The sequence below is a fragment of the Mixophyes fleayi genome, chromosome 12 (genome assembly GCF_038048845.1).
Source record: "Mixophyes fleayi isolate aMixFle1 chromosome 12, aMixFle1.hap1, whole genome shotgun sequence".
In the NCBI taxonomy this organism is placed as follows: Eukaryota; Metazoa; Chordata; class Amphibia; order Anura; family Limnodynastidae; genus Mixophyes; species Mixophyes fleayi.
The window spans coordinates 53,599,642-53,616,960 of record NC_134413.1 but is presented as its reverse complement, the minus strand read 5'-3'; the positions used below and the strand labels follow the sequence as shown (position 1 = coordinate 53,616,960).

General features: G+C 41.7%; 1 protein-coding gene across 3 annotated transcripts in view; it reads left to right on the top strand.

Moving 5' to 3' along the window:
* The window catches only part of RMDN3 (regulator of microtubule dynamics 3), a 96,422-nt gene that overhangs the window by 28,512 nt on the left and 50,591 nt on the right, over positions 1 to 17,319 (top strand). For all 3 annotated transcript variants that reach the window (XM_075192800.1, XM_075192801.1, XM_075192802.1), the window contains exons 5-7: positions 3,070 to 3,340; positions 6,543 to 6,645; positions 7,513 to 7,573. In XM_075192800.1, coding sequence (XP_075048901.1) covers positions 3,070 to 3,340; positions 6,543 to 6,645; positions 7,513 to 7,573 — 435 coding nt within the window. The remainder of the gene's footprint in view (positions 1 to 3,069; positions 3,341 to 6,542; positions 6,646 to 7,512; positions 7,574 to 17,319) is intronic.

Sequence of the window (17,319 nt, the reverse complement as noted above, 5' to 3'; positions counted from 1 at the left end):
GATGTTTTGAAAATAAAGGATTTTGTAAACAACATTCTGGTTTCTTTGGTGAACTGAAATATGGACTTTTCCATATATTTGATAATGGTCATAATAGGTGCAAGAATAAAATATATATATATATATATATATATATATATATATATATATATATCTATAGCACATAAATATTAAATTCACATAAATAGAGGTATATGAAACAACATAAAATGAATGTGCACATAACACCAGCAAATAAATGAGACTTTATAGATATTTTATACTTGTACTTACATTTCATGATGAATAAATAATACACTTTTTTCCACTTCACGTGCTGTGGTACATGAAGGGTGTACTGAACCTATGGACTTGTCCATATGTTGGCCAAAGGCCATGATATGTCATAAAATTTAGCTTCAAAATCTATACTGTGCAGATAGAAATATATATATATATATATATATATATATATATATATATATATATATATATATATAATGTTACAGTATAATAGCAGGCAAAATTACAGGTAGATAATACATAATTGAAGAAATGGACACGTCACATCAGTAAATTAGACATTATTGAGAAGATGTATGTTCACATGTGTTTACAATTCATGTTGTATACACTTGTGCGACGTGGTCATCTTTAAATAAAGCTCTGAAGCCGGGAGGGTTAATACCTGGCTCTGGAGGAGTTTATTTATGCAGCGCTTAGCGCCAGTGATTTAAGTGGTTATTTAAAGTATATTTAATGAAATAAAATGTGTTTTTGGTGTGTATTGGGGAAGTAATACCCAGCACCGCAGCATTGAATGGGTTAATCGAGTGTTAATGTATATTTACGTAATTTAAATGAAATGTGGATGAGTGCTGTGGCACTACTAGCCAACTAGCGCGCAGCGCTGATAGGGTTAACTCCAAACTCTAAAAAGAACTTGCTGTCCCTGGTGGTCCTGGAGCCTTCACCCCCTGGCAGCCAGCTTGTAGTGGTTGCTGGAGGGACTTGTACATCAGCCTCCTGGATTCAAAGTAATCCAGGAGGCTGAACTCCCTCTGGTGCTCAGAGAGCTCCAGGAGCGGCAGACCAGGGATCTGGTCCCTCTCCCTCAGGTACTGTTTTCGGCCAGGGTGGAGAGACAGACACCGGGGCAGAGTTCAGGAAAGTATTGTAGGCAGGAGATTTAAAATTTAAATCTCCTGACATTCTGGCACCAGAGGAGAGGAGGAGGCTGAGCCCTTCTTTTCCTGGCAGCTCGTGGAATGGGGGCGGGGGGGGGGGGGGGAGTTATGGGCGCTACGTGTCTAAAACTATAAAAAAAAAAAAGCCCTCTTTTACCATGAAATGTATTATTCCATCTGTAACTTCTGGAGGTCACTAGTACCTCAAACTAGTGCGTAACTGTCTTTGTAAGGACCACTTGAGCTAATAAATCATCACTGTTTCAAGACCCTGTTTTGATGCCTTTTTACCTGCTGTACTTCCTGTGATTTACAGATTAGACCAATCTATTCCATTATCCAGCTGTTCTAAGTTTGGGGCCCAGCATCTAGTACCAGCGCTCTGCTTGCTACCCTGCAGCTCTGGCTAGTGTGATAGGCCAGGGGGAACCATCCACAGCAACCCTGATCTATAGGAAGTGGTCCGATGTTGCAGCCCAGGTGCCCAGTAAGGGGGTATACTAGCAGCGAGAGTTACTCAGAAGGAAGCGGTTCTAGGAGCCGTTGAAGAAGCCTAGTGGTGGCAGCAGAGGCCCCTCCCACTGCATTTAAAGGGGCACAATTGGGATAAAGAAAGGGAGCGGTGGCGAGGCAAGTCCAGCCTGGCCCCAGCACATAGACAGGGTGTTTATAGAAGGTTCACCCTGTCACAACTTGCATACAGGAACACACAGATATATAGAGCATGTTAAATGTTTTTTATTGCTTCGCTATGAAAAGAACACTATTTCAAAGTACTTCATATTTAGACAACACCACACTTGGGAGACATAAGAGACAGCATCATAAATTTAAATATGCATGCCTAGAAAGGTGTCGCTGTTGGAGGAAATATGGGCAGAATTGTCACAGATGGTCGTGAGTACATACACACTGCATAATTGGCACGACATCGTTTTAGAGATTTTTAGTCCGGTTATATAAAATCAAATCAAACGATACAATGTGCTTTGGTACAATAAAACATGAGCGTGGCAGTGTGCACACTAATGCGATAATTGGTTGAAAAACCTGTAGTGTATACCCAGCTTCAGTCATACTTACACATAAAATCGGTCTGCAAAAATATTTAAATGATGTTACAAAATAGCGTTTTCTCTGTTGATTCTAATTTTTTTGCATATGACCCTTGTGATCAGTTCTTATTAGCAAAAAAATATAAAAAGGTGTTAGAATTGAAAAGTAGCAATCCGCTTATGGTAATTTTTATTTGGTTATTGCTTGTTTGGCAGGAAGGCAGTGGGGTGAAGATGTGTGTGGAAATATATAGCAACTTGGCACTGTAATAGCGAGAAATGATTCTCTTCTATACAAACTCTTATATAGACAGTAGTTAAAGTGCAAATTTAGAAGTGGCAGTATGGAGAATGTAATAGATATGATATATTTGCAATCAAAACAGTAGGCGAAGTAGTGTTATGACATACCACCCTATACACCCCCACTTTGACCACCGCTCATAGACATATATACAAAATAGGCAAGTGCGTAAAGGCATTAAATACATTTGGGTACCTTGTAAATTACACAGCATACATCCACATACCTTGCCCTAGCATAGTCTTTTGTATCAGTTGTTTTTATATTCAGTGTTCAAATGTACCATGTCAACAGCAACTCTGATGCCATAATGCAATTAGTTGCTGTGCTGCAATATTGAATATTTGTTTAAACGCTCTCATTCTTGGCAGATGATATGTCCTTTTATGTACAATTGTGATTTATTCTAACCTATGAATGATTCCTGTTTGTTTCTTTTATCAAATGTTGTAATCACTGTAGTCTGCATCTTGTCATACATGCTAGATATTTTCAGAACACATTGTCCAAACTGATTATATATAAATATGTTTTTGACCTCTAGTTACACTACAGCAAATGCTGAATCTGATTATGACCGTGCAAGTAGCAAAGGGAGTGAGGAAGAGGAGGAGGATGAAGTAAGCTGTGAAACTGTGAGAACGATGCGGAGGGACTCAGTGGATCTGGTCACAGATGATGAAGCGACAATGTTGGCCACTGACTCTTCAGAGGAGGAGTTGACTCTTTTGTTGCAGAAGTCTGACCAGTTGCACAACGGTGATGCTGAGCAGAAAAGAGAAGGATTTCAACTATTGTGCAGTGATAAATTACTGGTACATATTGTTTCGTCATATTCACAAAAACCTAGTAAAGCAGAGATGGACTCATTTACACTAATATAAAATTTTTACTTCCTACATTTGTCATTTGGGAGTATTTCCAGACCTTAAAAACCGTTTATTTGGTTTTGTTATAATCTGCATATATTTACCATTCATAAACAGAACTAAAAATTCTAAGCTTGCAAACTATTTAAATGTCAGTCACTGGGAGATTATTACCTATCTAAGTGCAAATGTGCAGTAACCCATAGCAGCCAGTCACACAGTTTCCTTTCATTGTCTAAAGCTGGGTACACACTACTGTGTTTTCAGACGATTATCGGGCCAATCAGACAATAAATCACTGATTGGCTCGATATCACAATAGTGTGTGACCTGGAATGATGAACAATTCTCGTTCCAAAGCACACAAAATCGTTGATCGAGATTTTCAAACTGGAACTGAAAATTTAATTCACCGATGGAACAATGTCGTTCCAATTCTGCAGTGTGTATGCACTCTGCAGAATTGTAGCCACAATTTAGCAACAGAGGTATGTTTGTACCTGTCAGAATGTCCTGGTCTCTTTGTTGAGCTCCATTCTCCTGTCTGAGTCCTGCAAATCTTGGGAAAATTAGTTTGTGAACAGCACTTTCCCTGTGAGATTGCGACTGGAAGTATAGTAACTCTGTCTACCCAGGAATGCAGAGAGACAATTTTTGTACCGGTAAGTCACTAATATATGCATGGGTGAGGGAAACTGGTCTGGTCACTGACACCTTTTGATTACCCACTGGTCTGCCTGCCACTGCTGTAGACACACGATTACTCTCAAGTGTTGCCCGATACTTAGTGTCCCGCCAGAAGTGGAGTGAGTCCTTCATAGGTGGAGATATAGCTACTCAAAAGGGTATGCCTTGCACCCTGGGGGAGAGAGACTGTTACAGAATCACGCTGGAAATTACATCCATGGGGGACTTGTATGGACGGCCGCACTGATACTCAGAGAATATGCTCCGCTGGTTAGAACAGTATTAAGTGGACGAGCTGGAGGCTGAGGAGCAGTAAGTCACCACAACATGTAGGAGGATGGTCCGAGGGCTGATAACACAAGGTGCACCCATAATGATTGGACAGATGTACTGATAATGTGGATGTATAGGGAAAAGTTTTGCATGGAGGAGAGGGGGTTGCCTCTCATGTTAACCAGCAAGTTATGGTGCCAGGCGTAGCATACTAGAAATTGCAGATCAACAGGTGAAGTTATAATAGGCTGCAGCATATCCTAATAGTTACCAGAGACCTTCTTCACTGGTCAGCAAAGGGTAAATAGCAGAGGATTACCCTGGTATTGTGACAGTTTAAGAAGGAGGGTTACGACAATTGAAGAGCACAGAATAAAGGTAATCGTTTACAACATGTATATTTGTGTATAAATGAATCGACAGACTGATGGGAACATCAGTCATTCGTAAATTCATTAGAGATAACAAATTGGTTGAAAGTTTTTGTAGTGTGTACCCAGCCTAACACGTTAAGTTAATCACAGCTAATTGGTGCTAAAGGGTATCTGCACATTTACATTTATTTAGTGACTGATCCAGATCTTTGTAGAGGTTACTGGTCCTCTCTGGTTTTTTTTTTTCCCCAAACACATGAACCGGCCACTTATTTATGATTCCATCCCACAGATGTGCAGCCTTGTATTAGTATTTACAATTGTCTGGTGTTTTTCTTGTCTTTCACTGTGCCATTGGAACTTGGTGGAGCTGTTCGCACCACCGTTGTACAGAGCTGGAAGTTGACTGTCTAGCGCAACTGTTACTTTGCAAGTCATGGCAGTATCCATAAATCTAAATTTAATGGCAGGACTGCCATTACCTGGACATAGTTACGGTTTGTAGCGCATTGTGTACATGTGCCATACTGCTTTCGAAGTCACTTAAATATTTCATATTACCCATTTGTGCTGTTATTTGCTCTCACACACATGTGAACCATTGGTACCTGCTTATCTGCTTTTAATAATATCATCTACACATATATGCTATTACTGATTGACCAGACATTTTCATTCGAATGGCAAGTGTACCTAATAAACTGTGCAATCTGTGTGTGTTTATTGATATGAGTGAACATATATCTGTAGGTGACATTTCACTTTAAGTGATTATAAGATGCATACTATGAACAGGAAAGTACAGCAATTTATTAATTCACTGGTGTAAACAGAAGCTGATAGAAACAAAAAAACAGCAAAGTGAGAACTAATGTTAGAATATTTTTATGTGCTTTTCTAATCTTTTCCGCTTAGACATATGCTATAATGGACCCCTATATATAGCCTATGATATTGCACTTTTCTGACAAAAGTTCATGCATTGCGATTTTCCCCAAGTGACAGTTTCAGATAAGTTTCTGCTGGACGCTCCGTATCCATATGCATTTGGCGGAATACGTTTGAGAAAAATGAATATACTGCACATTTTTTTGTATAATATCCCAAATGTAACCACTATCTCATATAATCTTTATTTGAGACACTTTTTTTTCTCATTTTTCAGCCCATGTTTTCCCAAATGCAAGATTATTTACATCTTAACCTTTAGTCACTATTTTGTTACATTGGTATATTTGTCAATTATTTTCTTAATACATATTTAGAATATTTACAAACTAGCATTTGCAATGTATTAACATTTGTTAAAACGGAAGTAAAAAATGCATATAAATTACATTGCATTTAAGTATGATCTAAAGTTCATTTACAAGTTTGTTCAATCTGTGTTTTTAAACCTGTAACAAAACAGAAACTTTTTGATTCCAAACACACGTGGAAACACATTTCAATGCTTCTTGATCACATCTTATTGTGTTCCCTATAGATAAACTTTAAATGGTTGCAGAGATCCCCTAGTCAGTGAATTGTTGTGCATTTTGCCAGAGCTGCTGCAACTTGTTTTACAAAACAATAATCCATAATGCACAAGTGCTTTATGGTGTCAGAGGTGGTAATGCTTAGAAGCACAAAACAGATCCTTTGCACAACAGGTAACCTATTGGTATCAATCAGTGGTGTGTGCAGCAAGTTTTAGTTCACTGAAACTACACTTTTGTCAGAAGCCTTGCTTTGAATACTTGTAAATTATATTTTGCAAACTTGTCAAATCATTTGAGACCTCTAATAGAAAGCATATGTTTTTCTTTTATTAGTATGGGGACCATCAAGACTTTCTGTGGAGAATAGCAAGGTCCTACAGTGATATGTATGAGATTACTGAAGACATTCTGGAGAAGAAATCGTATGCCATCGATGGTGCGTTCCAAAGCTTAGTATCGTTTTATCGTTTTGTATTGTCAGTTAGTAATTGTATTGTGTACTTTATTGTTATAAAAATATTATTTGGTTTTATTGAATCTCAGTGCCAAAGGCGTGGAAAGTCAGGCCAGCCCACCTTGCATAGTATTTAATTTGTACCCATTTACATTAACAAAAAGTATATTTATTTTCAAAATCATTCCACTTTAAATAATATTGCAAATTTCTATTTGCTCTCTAAAACATAGGTGTCACACTAGCCTTGATCCTTAGTGTTGCAAGGCACTGGCCATTTAAATCTTGCGTCCAGCCTTAAGGGATAGAAAGTAAATAAAAATGTTTGCAAATTACCTTGTCAATTGAATGTTAAGCGCTTGACTGGACATACCTATTAAAGCTGCACTGCCACCAAGCCAGAGCTGCTGTTGCTCCCGTTTCTCTCAATTCTCCTGGACGAAAACCACTGCATAGGGATTGATCATGGGTTGTGAATGGGGGGACCACTACCACCAACACTTTAAGTAGAGAAGCTTTATTGGTTTGAATTCATTAGTCACTGGGTCCCGGCTAGTGTATTTTTCTAGTTAAAGTGCAACTTTAATTAATTTTTTCCCCCTTTTTTTTTGATTAGCTGGTTCCTCATCAACTTATAGGTTATTTATTGCACTACTGCAAGTAGATGCCCAAGAATTGCAGTATTCATTGCAGCCCACATGAATGACTATGTTTACACTCCAAAATGTGTTTTGGTAACCAATTTCTTTTAACAATTCCTTTGAGTGTGGGAGTATAACTAACTAGATAAAATGTGTCTGCATATGTCATGTGTCAGTATCTGATGAGAAATTATCTGTCTGTCTTTAGGGAAGGAACAAGCTGAATTTGCTCTTCAAAAAGGAGGTCAATGTGCGGAGTGCCACAAATGGTATGTATCTTTACTGTGGGAGAGGATTGATTCATGGTCACATCCAACCTCCAGCTCACCCCAGACATAACACAGCACACTCTACTTGCCATGTTCTGCCCACACTAATGTTAAAGTTGAACTGTTCAATCTTTTCTCAAATGATTTAATTGTTTTGTTTTGCTAGGCTTTACTAGCTATTTAGCAGACCGCTCATCCAGATAAGTGTTATTTACTTCAGTGGGCCAAATAATTATATATTCTTGAAATGTAGGCTGTGCGCCCAAGACAAAAACACAGTATTCTCTCTATATGTATGTTTTGTTTGTATTTTTTTCATTATTTATTACATATTCAGGTCTTAAAAAGCAAACTATTGAACATGCTGAGATTGTAATAGGTCATTATATGTTTTTTAATGCTGGGAAAAGGATAAAATGCATGAAAATGAATGCGTGCTTTAGACATTAGTCATGGATTTTAAAGAGGTTTCCCGTGTGCTTTTCGTACGCTTTCAATTAACTGTGTTGGTAGCGCACTTGACAAATAGATTGTGCTGCATTCTGAACATTGAAATGTGGCGTTAAAATTTGATTGAGGCCATAAGAAAACATTTATCCTATTTTTAATGCAGTTTTCAGGAATTAGTTAGCAGGTAAAAGCACATTAACAACTGATAGGTGTAAACAAGGCCTATAGGGCAAGTCCACTTTCAGCAACAACCAGCTATGTTACAAACATATAGTGAGTGCGGGTGTGTTTCCCCCTGAATCCACCCCCTACAACTAAAGTGAAGAGCCAATTGCAGTGTGGGCTCTCTGTGCTGGAGGATGCCTCTCCCTGGGTGCTCATTACAGTGCTTCTGTTAAGATTTATGAGACGGGCATAGATGGAATTCTGCAAACTCGCATGATTGGCTCTTGTGTTCATCGGCTTCTGGTAACTGACACTCCCCCATCTGTGACATAATAGGGGGTGTTTTCCAAAAGCGGACTTGTCTTCTAAGTGATTGGTTTGTAAATGCTCTCCTTAAACTTTTAGCATATACTTTAGTTCATCTTTCTTGCTTCCTTTTGTACTTATCAGCCATATATTTATATCATATGGTAAAGTTGTTTATTTGTGTTTCTCTAGTGTAAGACACCTGAAATCAGTTGCTGTATACAGTTGTATGCAGATAGTAGCTGTTTATTATATCCTGTGTCAACAGGAATAATCAACTCTGTCTTCTCTCATATATCTTCAGACTTCAGAAGGAGGCTAGAAAGTAAAATCAATCTATTAGTAAAAGTTGTAGGAGAAAATGTACAGTAAATATATAATCTAAAGCTGAAAAATCCCTTTAGTTGAAGGGTGCAGTGCTTATAATTGTCAGACGCCGTCTCCGTGCTATGCCTGCCGCACAGAGACGGACGTCTGCTTCTGTGACTGAGCGCTCGGTTGCCAGGCAACCGAGCGTACTTCCGGGTCAGCGGTCGCGCGTTCCGTTGCTAGGCAACGGAACGCTTCCTAGTAACTCCGGCGGTGGTGTTTAGCGTCACCACCGCCAGTGATTGGTCTGCACCTGTATAAAAGCCTCACTCTGGCACATGGAGAGTGCCAGAGTATTAGGTCTCATCCTAGCTCCAGCGTTCCTGTGTACCGTTTCCAGCGCTTCCTGAGTATTACCCGGCTTGTTACTGACTACCCCTGTTCTGTGCTCCCTGTGAACTTGACCTCGGCTTGATATTTGACTCTTCCTCCTGTGCTTCTGACCTCGACCCGGCTTCCCTGACTACGGCTTTGAACTATCCTTTGGACATCTCCTGAATTCACGGTTTGGACTGGGCCTGTACGACACCGCTTTCATCTACTGCTTCACTGATTACTCCCTTAGAGGACCGCGACCTGCGTGTTCCCGCAGCTAAGACCACACTTCCTTGCGGGGGTCCCTGGTGAAAACCAGGAACACGTTAGACTCCGCACCTCTTGGGTGAGTAGTGCAAAAATCAGTAAGCAAATACCCTAAATCTGTGACAGTATACTCTGGCCATGACGTCAGATGGAAAAGGTGAACCTACAACTCGGGACCTCATTATCCACCTGGGCCGCCGAGTGGAACAACAGGAGGCGGACCAGGCTCGTTTACTCCAGTGTGTGCAGGGAATCCTATCTCGCCTGGACTCTCTACGGACAGGACAAACCCCTCCTACGGAACCATCTGCGGCTCCTTCTCGCTCTGCAGTGTCCCCTGCGGCTCCTGCTGCCCCTCCAGCCGCCACTACTGGACTAAGAATACCTTCCCCCGATAAGTTTGACGGGGATCCAAAAAGATGTAGAGGGTTCCTTAACCAGTGTGCCATTCACTTCGAGTGTAACTCTACAGCATTCTCCTCGGAACGTACCAAGGTAGCCTTCATAATTTCGCTACTTAGTGGGCAAGCCCTGGCCTGGGCATCCCCGTTATGGGAGCACAATGACCCTTTGCTGGAGAACTCCGCAGCCTTTATTGACATGTTCAGGAAGGTCTTCGACGAACCGGGCAGAGTCTCTTCTGCCGCATCTAGCCTATTGAACCTGCGACAAGGTTCTATGTCTGTCGGGCAGTATGCCGTACAATTTCGGACTCTCTCCTCTGAGCTTCGATGGAACAATGAAGCCCTCATTGCTTCCTTCTGGCAGGGTCTTACCGATCGAATTAAGGACGAATTGGCTACCAGAGAACTCCCCTCGGAGTTGGACGCCCTCGTTTCATTATGTATCAGGATCGATCTGCGTTTCAGAGAGAGAAGTTCAGAAAGGTCCTCTACAAGACGGACTCCCCGTTTGGCTCCCCAATTTCAAAACCCAATATCTTCCACTGAAGAACCTATGCAGCTTGGCCGCTCTAAACTAACGTCTGAAGAACGCGAGAGACGGTTCAAGCAGAGATTATGTCTATATTGTGGGGAGTCTGGTCATGTTCTAAGTCTCTGTCCCAAGAGACCGGGAAATGCCTCCTCCTAGACGGTAAGAGGGAGGCCGCCTTAGGAGTCACCGTTTCCACTCCCTACTCCACCTCCAATCTCGAGTTTCTCATGCCTGTCCAGCTCTTGACTACTAAAGGACCCCAACTAATCTCTGCCTTCGTGGACTCCGGTGCCGCAGGAAATTTTATTTCGGCCTCTCTTGCTTCAGAGCTCCAGTTAACCATTCAAGATCTGCCCCAACCGCTTACCCTCACTGCCGTGGATGGTAACCGTGTCAGCAACGGTGTCATCTCCAGCATTACGAGTGCGGTTCAATTGTTGGTAGGAGCCTTACATCAAGAGTGGATCCAATTCCTAGTATTACCACAGTCTATTAATCCACTGATACTAGGCCTTCCTTGGCTCCGGAACCATTCTCCTCAATTTGACTGGATTCGTGCGGAGGTAATTTCCTGGGGCCCGCAGTGTCATAAGCAATGTATTCCCTCACACCGCTTTCAAGTCTGTCATACTCAGACGAATTCTAAAACCTGTACATTACCTTCGGTCTATTTAGCCTTTAAGGACGTCTTCTCCAAACAAAGATCAGAGATTCTTCCACCCCATCGCCCGTGGGACTGTCCGATTGAATTAATCCCGGGAAAACAAATTCCTCGCGGTAGGACGTATCTCCTGTCCTTACCGGAGACCCAAGCTATGTCACAATACATATCTGAAAACCTAGCCCGAGGGTTCATTAGAAAATCATCTTCTCCAGCCGGAGCAGGATTTTTCTTTGTTAAGAAGAAAGACGGATCCTTACGCCCGTGTATTGATTATCGGCATCTAAATAAAATTACTATCAAGAACCGTTATCCATTACCCCTTATTATGGACCTTTTCGACAAGATTAGTGGAGCCCGCATCTTTACCAAACTAGATCTCAGAGGGGCATACAATTTAGTACGGATACGTCAAGGAGACGAGTGGAAGACAGCGTTTAACACGCGGGACGGACATTTCGAATATCTAGTCATGCCATTCGGGCTTAGTAACGCCCCCGCAGTATTTCAATCCTTCGTTAATGAAATCTTCCAAGATTGTTTATATCACTTCGTCGTTGTCTATTTGGACGACATTCTAATCTTTTCCCAAGACATTGCCTCCCATCGACACCATGTGAAGGAAGTCTTACTCCGATTACGAGCTAATCAACTCTTCTGCAAATTAGAAAAATGTATCTTTGAAGTGGAACAAATCTCTTTCCTTGGGTACATTGTTTCCGGAGCAGGATTAAGCATGGACCCACTAAAGGTGTCTGCCATTACCAACTGGCCTCTTCCCCAGGGCACCAAGGCCATCCAAAGGTTTATTGGATTCGCCAATTATTACAGACAATTTGTTAAAGGGTTCTCCTCCATTATTGCACCTATAACAGCGCTGACACGAAAATCAGCCAACCCCAGGAATTGGTCTCCAGAAGCCCTAAAGGCATTTAATCTCCTGAAACAGGCCTTTTCATCCGCTCCAGCCCTGTCTCAACCGGATCAATCTGAACCCTTTTTTCTAGAGGTGGACGCCTCTGCTATAGGTGTGGGGGCAGTACTCTTCCAAAAATCCAAAAACGGTTCTCATTTACCTTGCGGGTTCTTTTCCAAAATTTTTTTATCCCACGAGAAGAATTATGGAATTGGTGACAAAGAGTTACTAGCTATCAAAGCTGCCCTAGAGGAGTGGCGACACTTACTTGAAGGTTCACGTCATCCAGTAACGGTTCTTACCGATCATAAAAACCTGCTTTATGTTAGCGAGGCTCGATGCCTTAATCCACGCCAAGCTCGATGGGCATCGTTCTTCGCACGTTTTGATATCATCCTGACCTACCACCCAGGATCCAAGAATATCCGAGCTGATGCTCTATCTCGATCTTTTGACAACACGGATCTCTGTACTTCCTCGGAACCTCTACCCATTCTAAATCCTACCAGGGTTATCGCCCTTACCAAAACCACGGCCAAGACACCCACAAGGGGTTGTTCCTTCTTAGAGCCTAATTTGCGAATTAAAGCCCTCCGCTGGGCGCATTCCTCTAAATTGGCAGGGCACGCTGGTGTTAAGAAAACTCTTGAATTTCTTCGTCAGAGATATTGGTGGCCGACACTACATTCAGATGTACGAAGTTTTGTGGCTTCTTGTGATACATGTGCCCGTTGTAAGAACCCCAGAATGGCCCCTTCGGGACTCCTTCAACCACTTCCCATTCCAGATTCCCCTTGGCAAAGCATATCCATGGATTTCATCACAGACCTTCCCCCCAGCAATGGATACACCACTATTTGGGTTGTTGTGGACAGATTTTCTAAAATGGCCCACTTTGTACCTTTGTCTGCTCTACCATCTGCTTCTCAGTTAGCTTCTATCTTCATTAAAGAAATATTTAGACTTCATGGATGTCCTCGTGAGATCATCTCTGACCGTGGAGTGCAATTCGTTTCCAAATTCTGGAGGGCCTTTTGTAAAATACTTGGGTCTGACCTCAAGTTTTCATCAGGTTATCATCCACAAACCAATGGTCAAACTGAGCGGGTTAACCAAGATCTCGAAGTCTTCTTACGATGTTTTTCTTCAGATAATCAAGCAGAATGGGCTAATCTCTTACCCTGGGCGGAGTTTTCTCACAATATCCATCATCACGAGTCTACTGGTGCCTCTCCATTTTTTATTGTTTATGGTTCCCAACCCACCCTCCCAGATTTTTCCAGCCAAAGTTCCTTGTCAGTCCCCGCAGTGGAGGATGTCATGCGGAACCTTTCTCAGATTTGGTCTAACACAAAAGCTAGACTCCAAGAGACTTCCCTACGCTATAAGCAAGCAGCAGACCGCCATCGGAGACTGGTTCCTCTTTTACAGGTTCACGACAAAGTATGGTTATCCACACGTAACCTTAAGTTAAGAGTACCTTCTCAAAAATTGGCTCCCCGTTATATTGGTCCCTTTTCCATAACACATGTGATCAATGCTGTAACCTACAGACTCCGGTTACCCTCTTCTCTGAAGATCCACAATGTCTTTCATATCTCTCTTCTCAAACCCCTTGTACTCAATAAATTTCATCAGTCACCTCATCGTCCAGCTCCTGTACGTACTACGGAAGGTGAAGAATTTGAAGTTAGCCGTATCCTGGATTTCCGTATCCTTCATGGACGACACCAATTCTTAGTACATTGGAAAGGCTTTGGGCTAGAAGAGAGATCCTGGGTACAAAAAGAAGATCTCCATGCCCCACGGTTGTTGAAACAGTTCTTCAAACAAAGATCTATCCAACAAAGTAGGGGAGGAGGTACTGTCAGACGCCGTCTCCGTGCTATGCCTGCCGCACAGAGACGGACGTCTGCTTCTGTGACTGAGCGCTCGGTTGCCAGGCAACCGAGCGTACTTCCGGGTCAGCGGTCGCGCGTTCCGTTGCTAGGCAACGGAACGCTTCCTAGTAACTCCGGCGGTGGTGTTTAGCGTCACCACCGCCAGTGATTGGTCTGCACCTGTATAAAAGCCTCACTCTGGCACATGGAGAGTGCCAGAGTATTAGGTCTCATCCTAGCTCCAGCGTTCCTGTGTACCGTTTCCAGCGCTTCCTGAGTATTACCCGGCTTGTTACTGACTACCCCTGTTCTGTGCTCCCTGTGAACTTGACCTCGGCTTGATATTTGACTCTTCCTCCTGTGCTTCTGACCTCGACCCGGCTTCCCTGACTACGGCTTTGAACTATCCTTTGGACATCTCCTGAATTCACGGTTTGGACTGGGCCTGTACGACACCGCTTTCATCTACTGCTTCACTGATTACTCCCTTAGAGGACCGCGACCTGCGTGTTCCCGCAGCTAAGACCACACTTCCTTGCGGGGGTCCCTGGTGAAAACCAGGAACACGTTAGACTCCGCACCTCTTGGGTGAGTAGTGCAAAAATCAGTACGCAAATACCCTAAATCTGTGACAATAATTAAATGTATGAAAAGACATACACTTAAATATGCTATATGCCACCTATAATTATGTATATTTTTCTGATCCAGATGTCTCCTATTTGGATCTGGGCTCTCTGGAATTTATAACCTGCAAAGTTTCAGAAGTGTCTTTTTATTAAGGATACTTGTAAGATAGTGTCCAGTTAGAACAAGATGACTAGAAACAAATAAAGAACAAGGCGTTGTAAAAATAGGATTGTATTTTGTACTCCTTGATAATAGGACTAACCTATGCATGAGTTATGCAAGACCGCATTGTGAACCTGCCAAGTAAATTTTTAGAAGACTTTCATTGACAATATTAAAACAATACTAGAGAAGGAACCAATTTCACACACAAGATGGACTAGACTCACAGAAGTAGAGTGTAGATTAAGAGGGATAAGATCTATGAGAAAAGCAAAGATGGGAACACAGGGGGGAGTTGTTCTGTGAGGAAACAAAACTCCCCCCATCTGAGTCTCTCGTTTTTTCAAGTGTGTCAATATAATGACCAGAAAACAGTTTTCTTGTTTGCCAAGCTAGTTGAGTTGTGAGAAAGTGTTAGAATAAATTCTCCTACAGCCCTGGTGCCTGTTCAGATGCTGGGTAATAACCCTGTGCTGACTGGAGGCACACAAATGTTGGATTTAAATTGGAATCTTCCACATATTACTTAACCATCCTTCAGGAGACTTATGACTAGGGACTTTACCCCTGTATTTAATTTTCATTTTGCAGTCCTTTTAATTTATACAAAAGTGACAGTAATTTACAAGGCGGGGGTATGTTCTAGGAGTGAAAACTTCTCAAAAGAAGGCGCCCATGGCTCAGAAACTTTCCGAAATTATTTGTAATAATGCTTGTCATCTGTTCCATCTTTTATATGTGCCAGAGGCTTTTCAGAACTGCTTGGAAGAATGGTGGCGCAGAGTGTTTACAGTCAGCTGTCAACTAGCAGGTGACAGCTTGGGCAATATGCCGAATTAGCTTATGTTGGTGGCAATAGGCCACCAATAGAAAGTATTTCAGAGGAAAGGGAACGTCAATTTGTGTGAGTGAATGAATAAGGTCTCTAACTGCAGAACGGAATGCCAGCAATTTTGGACATTTTCAACATATGTAGATGAAGGAGTTGGGCCTTCTCATATCCACTCCAAAATAGGTCTGAAGCATTCTCATAAAGCTCGTATAACCAAGTGAGAACATTGCACCATCCGTATATAAGTTTGAATGCGTTATATTTTATTGTGACACATATTAAACTTCTGGCTGTATTGTCCATTATGTGCGCCAACGCTTCATCATCCAAGGTCTCTGCCAGATCTGCCTCCCATTTTCGCTCGTAGGGTCCCTTGCTTCAGAGCTCAGCACAGTTAATTCCCTGTATAACATTGTTGGAAGTGTCTAATCTGAAGGTATTGAAACAACAATCTTTTCCTACATCTCTGAGAAGGGAGGGAAAGTAGATAAGGGTCCAAAGTCATTTAGAAGTCCGATACTATGTGCCAGCCAGATAACAAAGGAATTTGCATCCAGTGGTGGGGGGGATCCAGATCACTCTAAAGTGGGACTAGAGGGAACATATCTGGTTGCAATGGAGATATACAGGTATTTAGGCTTGCAATGTTGCCATCTTAAGGCAAGTCTTGCTTCCATGTTAGATTTTATGGGCCTGATTCATTAAGGAAGCTAAAGCAAAAAAAAAGGAGTAACTATGCACCTTGGTAAAACTATGTTGCATTGGAGGGAGAGGTAAATTTAAAATGTGGGACACCTTATCTGAATGGAGTTTGTATGTTCTCCTCGTGTTTGCATGGGTTTCCTCCCACAATCCAAAAACATACTTGTAAGTTAATTGGCTGCTATCAAGTTGACCCTACTCCAGGCTTGGCTAACCTGTGGCACTCCAGGTATTGTGAAACTACAAGCCCCAGCATGCTTTGCCAATATATAGCAGCTTATTACTTGAAGGGTATGCTGGGACTTGTAGTTTCACAACACCTGGAGTGCCACAGGTTAGCCAAGCCTGCCCTAGTCTGTCTGTCTGTGTGTGTTTGGGAATTTAGACTGTAAGCTCTACTTGGGGCAAGGACCGATATGAGTGCTGCGACGCTATATAAATGAGGATGATTTTTAGTTGGGGTAGGGCATATCCTAGATCAACTTTGAATTTCAATTTAAAAATAAAGCTATAAAGTATTTGTGTGCTACATGAAAAAACAGCCAGTGTTTTCCTTACAAATAAAATAATAAACTAATTTGCACCCCTTGCATTGTAACATGATTTGTCTAGGATCAAATTTACTCCTTTTTTTTTCCTTACTTTCCTTAATGAATCAGGCCATATGTGGGCAGGGATGTAAAAATCTAGGATTTCTGCCATTTCAATATTAATTTTGTACCCTGAGAGTTAGCCGCAAGCATCTATTTTTTGCAATAGGTTTGAGAGGGACGTTTGCAACTCAGTGATCAACAAAATTGTTTTTTTTCCCTATCGTGTGGGTCATCTTGTTTGGACTGTTATCTGTACCCTTATTAACTGGTTTTAGTTATTGTGATGAAACTATTTATTATTTATTATTATATTATTATCACCTGTGGACTTCAAAAATATATACTTTTTCTAGCCCTCTGGGTTCCCCATATTTGTCAATTATATATATTGTATTTTTAAGTGGTAATATGTCTGGCAGCATGGCTTTCCTATCTTTTGTATAACTGCAGACTAGTCCATTGTTTCAGTCTAAGCCAGTGGTTCCCAAATTTTTTCAGTTCGCGGCACCCTTAGAGTCTCCAAATTTTTTCAAGGCACCCCTCCAAAATAATTACTGAGCAG